The sequence below is a fragment of the Pan troglodytes genome, chromosome 10, assembly GCF_028858775.2.
Source record: "Pan troglodytes isolate AG18354 chromosome 10, NHGRI_mPanTro3-v2.0_pri, whole genome shotgun sequence".
In the NCBI taxonomy this organism is placed as follows: Eukaryota; Metazoa; Chordata; class Mammalia; order Primates; family Hominidae; genus Pan; species Pan troglodytes.
The window spans coordinates 115,401,508-115,412,873 of record NC_072408.2 but is presented as its reverse complement, the minus strand read 5'-3'; the positions used below and the strand labels follow the sequence as shown (position 1 = coordinate 115,412,873).

The following is an 11,366-nucleotide window of genomic DNA, read 5'->3' as shown; positions in this document are numbered from 1 at the left end:
AGCCTAATCTAATTGCGGTGGCTTGTGCGTGGTGGCATTCCCAGCCACCATACCTTTACCCACGCTGGTCCTTCCATGCAGAATGCCTTTCCAGGGCCTGCTTTGCCTGCTTCTGCTCATACACAGGCATGCCCTCCAGGATGGCTTCCTACCTCTTTCCCTTGGGGGATTGATCTCTCTGTCTTGGGGTTCTCGGAGCCCTTGACCTGACCCCTTTCTGTTTGGCAAAAAAGTAATTTACCTCGGTGTCCTTCTCCCTGGTAGTCTGTGAGCTCCCCAAGGCTGGGCTGTGCCTGATTCACCTCTGGAACTTGCTTAGCACAGTGCATGGCCTGCTGCAGGTGTTCATTGAGCACTTGCTGAATGAATGCATGAATGAATGAATGAATGAATGAATGCAAGGGGCTGCTAATCCACAGGACTCCTGAGGTCAGCCAGACGTCCTGGTTCCAAGGCCTGCCACTGACTCACCTCAGGACCCTGCTTGAACCATTAGAACTCACCCTGCCTCACTTTCCCCCTCTGTGAAATGGGGCTCCAACTCCTATTCAAGCTACTATCATTTGGGGGCATTGTGAGGCCACAGGTCCCAGAACATCAGAGTCAGAGGTAGCCCAGAAAGCTTCCCACTCATCCCTACAAATCGGAAACTGAGGTCTGGAGAGGGAAGGGCAGAGTTGGGCTCCCTGTCTCAGGCTCGGACCCACCATCAGGCCTCTCTCTAAAACGAATCCCAGCTCCCACGCTGCACCCTGAGCCTGGAAGCCTGAGCCACACAAGGACGGGGAATTTTCCTTCCCACTTCCAGAGGCCTCTGAACCTCCCTGACCTTGTCCCCTTTGGAGGGTATTGGGCAGCAGCGTGGGCAGAACCCCAGCTCACTGTCTGGGGGAGCGCTGCAGGACAGCCTTGTCTGTCTGTCTCAGCCTGCCCTGGGGACCCGAGGTCAGGGAGGAAGTGCCGCATCTGGTACTTCCCCAGAGCGAGAGTGTGAGCAAGGGTGGGATTGCGTGTGGCCCGAGAGTAGCCCCTCCCCTCCCCCTGTCCCCACCCCAAACCCTCTTAATGAAATCAAGCTGGCCCTGCGGCCCAGCCGAGGAGGGAGGAAGGAGGAGGGACGGGAGGAGGGACGGGAGGAGGGAGGGCGGGCAGGCGCCAGCCCAGAGCAGCCCCGGGCACCAGCACGGACTCTCTCTTCCAGCCCAGGCGCCCCCCACTCTCGCTCCATTCGGCGGGAGCACCCAGTCCTGTACGCCAAGGAACTGGTGAGTCCTGGGGTCCCCTCCTCTGTCCTGAGAGCCTGGAGCTATCTTGGAGCTTAGGGACTGGGGACTGTCGGAGCACTCTGGGGGGCCTCTCTAAGTGTGTGTGGGCTTTGAGTGTGTGTTTGGTGTTGTGTGCACGAGTGTGGTGGAATCTGAGTCCCATGTGCGGTGCTGGGGTGGGCCAGGGTGGGCCGGAGTGTTGTGTGTGTGCGGCTGGGGCCTTGGTGTAGGGGGTGTGTTGCTTCCACTTCTCTGCAAGTGGATGCCAGGCTGTTGCTTCCAGAATCTGTGTGAGGGTGATGTGGATGGTATTGTCCTGTGTGCAGGGATTGGCTGTGTGTCAGGGGGTTGTGTATGTATATGTGTTGTGTGTCCGTGTGTGTTCTCTGTGTATTGTGTGCATGGGCCATGAGAGTGCTGTTGGGTGTCTCAGTGCTGTGTGAGTCGCTGTGCCTGTGTTGTGTGTCTTTATATTGTGTGTCCATGCTGCTCTGTGTGTGTGTGTGTGTGTGTGTGTGTGTGTGTGGAGGGGGATTGTGCCCCCAGGACCCCCCTCCCCATCCAGACCTCCAGGGGCCCAAGTCCCTGTCCTTGGCTGGCCCTGGGATCGGGGGCATGTGCAGTGCTCCAACCAGAACACCCCTCCCCCACACAAGGCCACTAATTGAAGCCAGGTTTCCGTGGGCCGCCCCTCCCCCAAAGGCCACCAGTCTCTGGGTGGGGGTGGGGCAGCCCCCGGTCCCCTAGCTTCAAGTCTTGGGGTCCCCAGGCCTCAGGGGTGGATCTGCACTCCTCCACAGACTCAGGACCATCTTAGGGCATTTGTCACACTTACACACGGCCAGCCCTGCCTGACATGTCCCCAGGCAGGGAGTCCTGGGCAATCACGTGGTACCTGCTAATTGGCACCCACTGTGCGCCAGGCATGGCCGCATCTTGTCCTAACAGCAGTCCAGGGAGGTGGCTCTTATCCCCATTGTACAGATATGGAAACTGAGGCTCAGAGAGGTGACATGCCCAGCCCAAGGACACATAGCTGGGAAGTGACCTCCTCTGGGATATACCAAGACAGGCTTCTCTGTCCAGGGCTCTGCTGGGCTCACCCCTGACTTTCTGTGTGACCTGGGCAGGCTGTTTCCAGTCTCTGGACCTGAGTTACCTCTAAGGTGAAGCAAGAGGCGTTGGGCCTGACCCCGGCTCCTAATGGCCTGTTAGATTCTGAGTCCTTGAAAAAATTAGGGTCCGGGGGGAGGTAGGCAGAATAATGACTTCAGAGCTGTCCAGAACAGTGCTTCATTCCACAGATGGGAAACTGAGGCCCAGAGAGGGCAGGGGCCATCCAGGGCCACACAACCATCTTTTTTGAGGCTCTGCTGACTGCGGGTGGGGCTGGGTCCTCCACACGTTGCCCCCACCTTTCCCTGGAAGCCAGGAGGGGTTGTGGGGTGCAGGGGACTCTGAGAGTCAGGTTCTCAGCCTTAAAGAGCCAGTGGCAGTTTGCGTGTTCTCCTTTCTTGCCCTCTGCCTCTGACTTCGTGTGTGTGTATGTGTGTGTGTGTTGTATGTATATGTGTGTGTAGGTGTATGTGTGCATGTGTATGTGTATGTGTGTGCATGTGTGTGTTTGGTTCTGCATTCCTTGGCGGCCAGAGCTAAAGAGGTTTCACTGAACGGGGTGAAAAGGTTGGTCTTTCACTGGGCGGCGGCCGGACCAGACAGTGAGTGCATGTTCCCATCCGGCGATGGTGCTCATTTGTCGACTCAGGGTGGGAAATTGCTGGCTGAACCTGGAGTTCGGCTAGGGAAGGAATTCAGCTACCCCAGACCCCATCTTTCCTCGGGGCTCAGCTACTCCGCACCAGGCACTCTCTGAAAGTTGTCTCATTTGGCCCTAACAGCTCTGAGAGGTGCTACCTGTGGTCACCCTGTCCCAACTTACGGATGGGGAAAGTGAGGCCCACAGGAGCCAGACAACAGAGCTGGATGCGATGGAGCCGGGATTCTTGACCCAGCCAGAACTTGAGTGGGTCTCCAGCCACCCATGGTCCCAGCTGCCCTCTGCAGTGAGAAGTGGTAGTTGTTGCCACGAAAGCTCTCTCCTAGGCTTGACTGGGGGTGGGAGGCAGGGAGGTGACTGGCAGGTCACAGACCCCAAAGCTCAAGGTCGTCTGTAGGAACCTTTGCTAACAGGTGCCAGAGAGGTGAGGGGGTCCTTTCCTCATTTAGCATCTGACAGGTGATGTCCACCAGCGGGAACAAGCCACTCCTGGCTCAGAGTGTGTGGTGTGTGCATGTGTGTGTGGTTGTGTAGGTGAGTGTGTGTGGTGTATGTGTATGGTTGTGTGTATGTGGAGTGTATGCATATATGTGTGGTGTGTGCATGTGTGTATGATTGTGTGTAGTATGTGAATGTGTGTATAGGGGTGTGTGTGTGTGGCATGTGTGTACGTGGTTGTGTGTGGGGTGTATATGGGTATGTGTGGCGTGTGTGCATGTTTGTGTGTGGGGTGTGTGTGCATGTGTGTAGATGATTGTGTGTGTAGTATGTGCATGTGTGTATATGGGTGTGTGAGTGTGTGTGTGGTATGTGTGTGCATGGTTGTGTGTGGTGTGTGTGCATGTGTGTGTATGATTGTGTAGTCTGTGCATGTGTGTATATGGGTGTGTGTGTGAGTGTGTGGCATGTGTGTGCATGATTATGTGTGGGGTGTGTATGGGGATGTGTGTGTGAGTGTGTGGCGTGTATGAATGGTTGTGTGTGTGGTGAGTGTGTGTGTGAGTGTGTGGCGTGTATGAATGGTTGTGTGTGTGGTGAGTGTGCATGTGTATGTATGGCTGTGTATGAGTGTGAGTGTGGTTTGTGTGAATGTGCGTGTAAACTCCTGGGATCAGACAGAGGAAGGTTCAGATCCCAGCTCAGCTACTTACCATCTGTGTGTCCTTGGGGAAGTCACTGTCTGTCTCTGAACCTCCATTTCCTCATCTGTAAAATGGGGATAATGAAGCTGCCCCAGGGCTCCTGTAGGATTAAAGGCATGAAAAGGGCTTAGATGAGTACCTTTTCAGTGAGGAAAGCACGGGTGACCAGCTCATTTAAAATGAGCCCCTGAGAAGCTTTGTCTCTTTTTTAAAAAATCGAAATAATTTAATATATTTCATAGAGATGGAGGTTTCCTTATGTTGCCCAGGCTGGTCTTGAACTCCTGGGCTCAAGCGATCCTCCCAAGTAGCTGGGACTACAGGCATACACCACCAGGCCTGGCTACTTTTTAATTTTTTTGTAGAGGTGGGGTCTTACTATGTTGCTCAAACTCCTGCCCTCAATCAATCCTCCGGCCTCGGCCTCCCAAAGTGCTGGGATTACAAGTGTGAGCCACCACACCTGGCCAATTTTGCCTCTTTTTATGTCCTGGAATTATTTTTTTATTTTTTGCCATCTAAGCCAGTTTGTTCACATTTAATTTCTTTTTTTTCTTTTCTTTCTTTTTTTTTGTTTTTTTTTTTTGACAGGTTCTTGCTCTGTCACCCAGGCTGGAGTGCAGTGCCAACTCCGCTCACTGCAGCCTCAACTTCCCGGGCTCAGGCGATTCTCCCACCTCTGTCTCCTTGGTACCTGGGACCACAAGTGTGAGCCGCTAGGCCTGGCTAATTTTTGGTGTTTTTAGTAGAGACAGAATTTTGCCGTGTTGACCAGGCTGGTCTTGAACTCCTGAGCTCAGGTGATCCTCCCACCTTGGCCTCCCAAAGTGCTGGGATTACAGGCATGAGCCAACGCACCCAGCTGATGCGATCCATTTCAATGAAAGCTGTGTCACAGAGAAGCCTCAGGTCACCTGGAACAAGCCCCTCAATGGCCCAACCTGATTCCTACCTCACCTCCAGAATCCTCACGGTACCTGTGGGGAAGGTAGCATCCTCTGCTTCACCAAGCAGGCCCTGAGGCCCAGGTGCTGGAGATGTGACCGCAGCCGAGGCCTTGGGAGCCTGGCTTCCTCCTCCAGCCCAGAACTTGTTGTGTGGCCCTGGGCCTGCCCTTTGCCTTCTCTGGGCCTCTGTCTCTCCACCTCAGTTCCCTGAGGCCTCAGGACAGGAGACCCTAAGGCTTTTCTGTGTTGAAGCTTCTAGACCCAAGCCCGCTTCCGGGACCTGAGCCCTCTGCTGGGCCGGGCAGGGGTTCTCAGAGGACAGTGCAGTGAATTGTCCCTGGGTTTGAGCAGCTGGGAGCCCCCAGCTCACATTGGCTGGGAGAGACAGTGTTTTGAAACTCAGCTCCTCTGTCAACTCTGGCTATGAGGAATTAATTCATCAGCCGGGCTCTCTGGGCCAGGTGGGGTCTTGGGGTTCACCGGGGAGCAGCCTTCCATCAGGGCAGGGAGGCCCCCGGCTCATCTGGTTCCCATCTAGTGGGGGTGGGGCGCATCGGCCGTTCAGCTTTGTCTTGGGAACCAGGACTTCCCCACCCCGGGGCCCATCCTGGCCCCTGCTTGGAGCCTGGGGGTGAGGGCAGCCACAGGGGGCTGTCCATGCATGCCCCTGGCATCCATGACCCCTGCCTAGCTCAGAGTTCTGGAGGCTTCAAACCCTACGAATCTTTTTTTTTTTTTTCTTGAGATAGGTTCTCGCTCTGTCGCCTAGGCTGGAGTGTGCAGTGGCGCGATCTCGGCTCACTGCAACCTCCGCCTCCCAGGTTCAAGCGATTTTCCTGCCTCAGCCTCCTAAGTAGGTGGGATTACAGGGGCACGACACCATGCCTGCCTGATTTTTGTATTTTTAGTAGAGATGGGGTTTCACCATGTTGGCCAGGCTGGTCTCGAGCTCCTGACCTCAAGTGATCTGCCCACCTCGGCCTCCCAAAGTGCTGGGATTACAGGCGTGAGCCACTGTGCCTGCCCTGCTAGGAATCTTTTGCAGAATAAGGTAGAGCTGGGCTGGCGGAAGGTTTGAGAAAGCCCCTGAACCACCAGGTTGTGGCCGCGCGGAGCCACTTTGGCCACCCAGTGCATGGGGGCCAGACCCTGAGGGGAACGGGACCACAGAGAGGCTGGGGACTGGAGGGAAGGGTCCCAGAGTTGTGGGTAGGGGGTGAGGTGTCACTCAGCAACCTCAGTCACTCAATCGGTTTCTCACTTACTCAGCCCTACTATCATTTCTCCCTCTCTGCTTGGATCCAGACCCAGCTCTTCCCTGGCAAGTCACCACGTCCCTCTCAGCCTCTGTTTTTTCATCTGCAAAATGGGCCTAATCATAGAACTTCCCACACTGGGCAGTGATCAGGATTCATTGAGAAGTTCCATGTAAGAAACTTAAAACAGTGGGTGACACATGAAGTCATGAAAGTGTAAGTTATCATTATTAATTCAGCCACGTCAGTCAGGGTACATTTATTGAGCACTTACTGAATACCAGATATGGGGCCAAACCCTGAGGAGGCCGAGATGAATAAGATTCAGCCCCTGACCTCCGGGACCTCCAGGGAAGTGGGGGAGCACATCTGTACTCCACAGCTGAACCAGCGGGGCTCAGGCCCTGGGAATGGAAGGGACTTGCTAGAAGGTGTTTCATGCTCCCTGTTCCTCCTGGGGGCTGGTGAGCCTGTTTCTGAATCCTGACACTCTAGAGTCCCGCCATGACTTCTCTCCTCCCTCCTGTCTCACAGGTCCTGGGGGCACCATGGTTTCGGCGGCAGCCCCCAGACTCCTCATCCTTCTGTTGCTGCTCCTGGGGTCTGTGCCTGCTACCGACGCCCGCTCTGTGCCCATGAAGGCCACGTTCCTGGAGGATGTGGCGGGTAGTGGGGAGGCCGAGGGCTCGTCGGCCTCCTCCCCGAGCCTCCCGCCACCCTGGACCCCGGCCCTCAGCCCCACATCGATGGGGCCCCAGCCCACAACCCTGGGGGGCCCATCACCCCCCACCAACTTCCTGGATGGGATCGTGGACTTCTTCCGCCAGTACGTGATGCTGATTGCTGTGGTGGGCTCCCTGGCCTTTCTGCTGATGTTCATCGTCTGTGCCGCGGTCATCACCCGGCAGAAGCACAAGGCCTCGGCCTATTACCCATCGTCCTTCCCCAAGAAGAAGTACGTGGACCAGAGTGACCGGGCCGGGGGCCCCCGGGCCTTCAGTGAGGTCCCCGACAGAGCCCCCGACAGCAGGCCCGAGGAAGCCCTGGATTCCTCCCGGCAGCTCCAGGCCGACATCTTGGCCGCCACCCAGAACCTCAAGTCCCCCACCAGGGCTGCACTGGGCGGTGGGGACGGAGCCAGGATGGTGGAGGGCAGGGGGGCAGAGGAAGAGGAGAAGGGCAGCCAGGAGGGGGACCAGGAAGTCCAGGGACATGGGGTCCCAGTGGAGACACCAGAGGCGCAGGAGGAGCCGTGCTCAGGGGTCCTTGAGGGGGCTGTGGTGGCCGGTGAGGGCCAAGGGGAGCTGGAAGGGTCTCTCTTGTTAGCCCAGGAAGCCCAGGGACCAGTGGGTCCCCCCGAAAGCCCCTGTGCTTGCAGCAGCGTCCACCCCAGTGTCTAACAGTCCTCCCGGGCTGCCAGCCCTGACTGTCGGGGCCCCAAGTGGTCACCTCCCCGGGTATGAAAAGGCCTTCAGCCCTGACTGCTTCCTGACACTCCCTCCTTGGCCGCCCTGTGGTGCCAATCCCAGCATGTGCTGATTCTACAGCAGGCAGAAATGCTGGTCCCCGGTGCCCCGGAGGAATCTTACCAAGTGCCATCATCCTTCACCTCAGCAGCCCCAAAGGGCTACATCCTACAGCACAGCTCCCCTGACAAAGTGAGGGAGGGCACGTGTCCCTGTGACAGCCAGGATAAAACATCCCTCAAGGCTGGGTGTGGAGGCTCACACCTGTAATCCCAGCATTTTGGGAGGCCAAGTCCGGACATCACTTGAGACCAGGAGTTCAAAACCAGCCCTGGCAACATTGTGAGACCCATCTCTATAAAAACAAAAAACAGTCCACTAAATCAGCCACATTAATTGGGAATCATATGTCACAGGTCATTCGTGGGGCAAACATCACTGCTTTTCCATCTAAGGGAGCAAAGAGTAAGTGGGAGTTTTGGAAGAGTTTAGATGAGAGACGCCAAGGTGCCCAGCGTTCGTAAGGCAACATGCAGCCTGGCGTGAAGCAGTATTTTGAAACTGCAAATGGTTCCCTTCTTGTGTCCTTTCAATGCTGAATATTTTAGTGTCATTCTGCCTGTGCTCAGAGCTCCAGCAGCAGAAGTGTGTGTGGTTAATTAGGACACTTCTGTGGGAGGACCCCTGCACACATTACGACAGGTCCCTAAATGAGCATTTCCCAAACTAGGTTCCCCGAGGCACTCTACAAAAACAAGATTTTTTTTTTTTTTTTTTTTTTTTTTTTGAGACGGAGTCTCGGTCTGTCACCCAGGCTGGAGTGCAGTGGTGCAATCTTGGTGCAATCTTGGCTCAGTGCAATCCGCCTCCCAGGTTCAAGCGATTCTCCCGCCTCAGTAGCTGGGATTACAGGTGCCCACCACTGCGCCCAGCTAAATTTTGTATTTTTAGTAGAGATGGGGCTTCACCATGTTGGCCAGGCTGGTCTGGAACTCCTGACCTTCAGGTGATCCACCTGCCTCTGCCTCCCAAAGTGCTGGGATTACAGGCGTGAGCCACCGCGCCTGGCCCAAATTACTTTTTAAAACAGCTACAGGGTAAAATCCTGCAGCACCCACTCTGGAAAATACTGCTCTTAATTTTCCTGAAGGTGGCCCCCTGTTTCTGGTTGGTCCAGGATTAGGGATGTGGGGTATAGGGCATTTAAATCCTCTCAAGCGCTCTCCAAGCACCCCCGGCCTGGGGGTGAGTTTCTCATCCCGCTACTGCTGCTGGGATCAGGGTGAATGAATGGAACTCTTCCTGTCTGGCCTCCAAAGCAGCCTAGAAGCTGAGGGGCTGTGTTTGAGGGGACCTCCACCCTGGGGAAGTCCGAGGGGCTGGGGAAGGGTTTCTGACGCCCAGCCTGGAGCAGGGGGGCCCTGGCCACCCCCCGTCGCTCACACATCGTCTGGCAGCCTGTGTCCACAATATTCGTCAGTCCTCGACAGGGAGCCTGGGCTCCGTCCTGCTTTAGGGAGGCTCTGGCAGGGGGTCCTCTCCCCCATCCCTCCATCTGGGGCTCCCCCAACCTCTGCACAGCTCTCCAGGTGCTGAGATATAATGCACCAGCACAATAAACCTTTATTCCGGCCTGAAGTCTCACCAGTTTTCTGGGGGGTGGGGGGAATGAGCCTGCTGGGGAGGGGCTCTTGCATGGGGATGGGGACAACTTTCTGGGGAGACACATCAGCCCAGTCCTGGAGGGTGAAGGGACAGATTGATGTGGGAAACAAAGGAAAGACCGGTGCTCCCGAGGAATGGGCTGGAACTCATGTCCCCAGGGGTGGAGCACCAGCTCTGGACTTGTGGCCACGCAGACCCAGGTTCCATGCCCAGCTCTGCCACTGACTGTGGCCGTGGGAGAGTCACTCACCTCTCTGTTTCCCCTGCAGGTGGTTGAGGACTGGGACGGGTCTCATGGACAATGCCCCCCTCACTGCACCCTTGGCCGGGATCGGGAGTAGGAGGCAGCCCTGGCCCTGCAGTCGGCCTCTGCCTTCTGTCTCCCCACCCACAAAACTCCTCTTGGTCTTTGATGGCAAGTTCCTGCAGCGACTTCTCCCCCGCACCCTGGGCCTCAGGAGCTGCCAGCTGGAATCCAGATGTGGCTGGGGCTGGGAGCATGTGCTGGGTCCCTGGGGCTGGGGGGCAGTGGGCCATCCCCTGCAGCCCCTCCCCTCCACCGACCCCACCTCCAGCCGGAGGGGGCCCCAGAGTTTTGGGTTTCATAACACACAATAGCCTCTGTCTCACTCAGTGGGGAAGGGCCCTCCCTTTCTCAGCCCAGCCAGGCCTGCCAAGAACAGCAGGAGGGTGGAAGAATAATACCTGTGTGTGCTGCGTGGCTCTGACCAAATCGACCAAATCGTTCAACTTCGCTGGGTGTCACGGGCTGTGCTTTCTTCTTGTTCCCAAGCTCCTGCGGGGTGTTAGTTGTTGTGACGTGACTGGGAAGTGCATGAAGCTTCCCTTGAATACATAAAAATCTAGTAAAACAGAAGCAATCATTAGAGACCCTGGGAGGGCAGACGGGGGTGAGCTCCCTGATCAGCGGCTCCAGTCTGCAGTCTTCCACTAATGCTCAGCAGGACCCTCCAGAGGACATGGAGTCCATGACCTCAGCCATAGCCTGTGACCCCCAAGACTGGTGGGGGATGAATGAAGGAGGCGTTCCGAGCAACAGAGCAGTTCACCTCTTCCTCACCTCTGAGCTTTTACAGCTGCTGTTCCTTCTGCCTATGACACCTTTCCACCCCTCCCAACCCCCTGCTGCCTTGCTAACTTCCTCCTTATCCTTTAGCTTCTGGCCTAGATGTCCCTTCCTCCTGGGAGCCTTCCCTGATAGCTTCCACCCCACCCCCCTTCCACAGTCCCTTGGCTCAATGATAATAATGGCTTCCAATTAATGAGCCCCTGTTATGTGCCAGGCCCTGCTCTCAGTACTTGGCATCATTAACTCATTGAGACTTGCAGCCCTCTGAGGTGGGCACTGTTATTATTCTCATGTCACAGATGTGGAAACTGAGGCCCAGAGAGGTGATGATGTTGGCTGCCCAGGTCCCAGAGCCAGGATTCCAGCCCAGCAATTTGATTCCAGCGTCTGAATTCTCCACTGGGCTCTAATGCTTCTTTGAAGAATGAATGAATGAATCCCTTGGGAAGGGGGCAGCAGGGCTCCTCTCCTGCTTAAAGCCACTCCAATCTGCTCTTACATCTGAGATGGGGTTACTTAGAAGTGGCATTTTATGGGCACACATCTGGCTGGGCACCAGTGAACACTGAGCCATAGAGGGAGATGGTGGTTGCTGGGGGGTAAGCAGGATTGGGGGAGATTTGGGCTTGAGGCTGAGGGAGAGGATTCCACTGTTCTCAGGGGCCCAGGAGTCTGCCAGGGCCTGAACAGTCCCCCCACTGTCTCTGGGCTTGTAAAACGGCACAGCTGCCACCAGCCTGTGAGTCTGTCCCCGAGCC

At 56.1% G+C, this 11,366-nt stretch overlaps 1 protein-coding gene across 2 annotated transcripts; it reads left to right on the top strand.

The window, feature by feature from the left end:
* The first annotated feature begins 1,054 nt into the window (after positions 1 to 1,054).
* On the top strand, positions 1,055 to 9,486 carry TMEM119 (transmembrane protein 119). Of its 2 annotated transcripts, none has more exons than XM_009426173.5 (2): positions 1,055 to 1,265; positions 6,922 to 9,486. In XM_009426173.5, exon 2 carries the CDS (start codon positions 6,936 to 6,938, stop codon positions 7,785 to 7,787), a length of 852 nt encoding a protein of 283 aa, XP_009424448.1. In that variant the 5' UTR covers positions 1,055 to 1,265; positions 6,922 to 6,935; the 3' UTR covers positions 7,788 to 9,486. The 2 variants fall into 2 exon arrangements, with proteins under 2 accessions (XP_009424448.1, XP_054520623.1); XM_054664648.2 differs by lacking the exon at positions 1,055 to 1,265 and adding an exon at positions 6,437 to 6,603.
* The last annotated feature ends 1,880 nt before the right edge of the window (positions 9,487 to 11,366 follow it).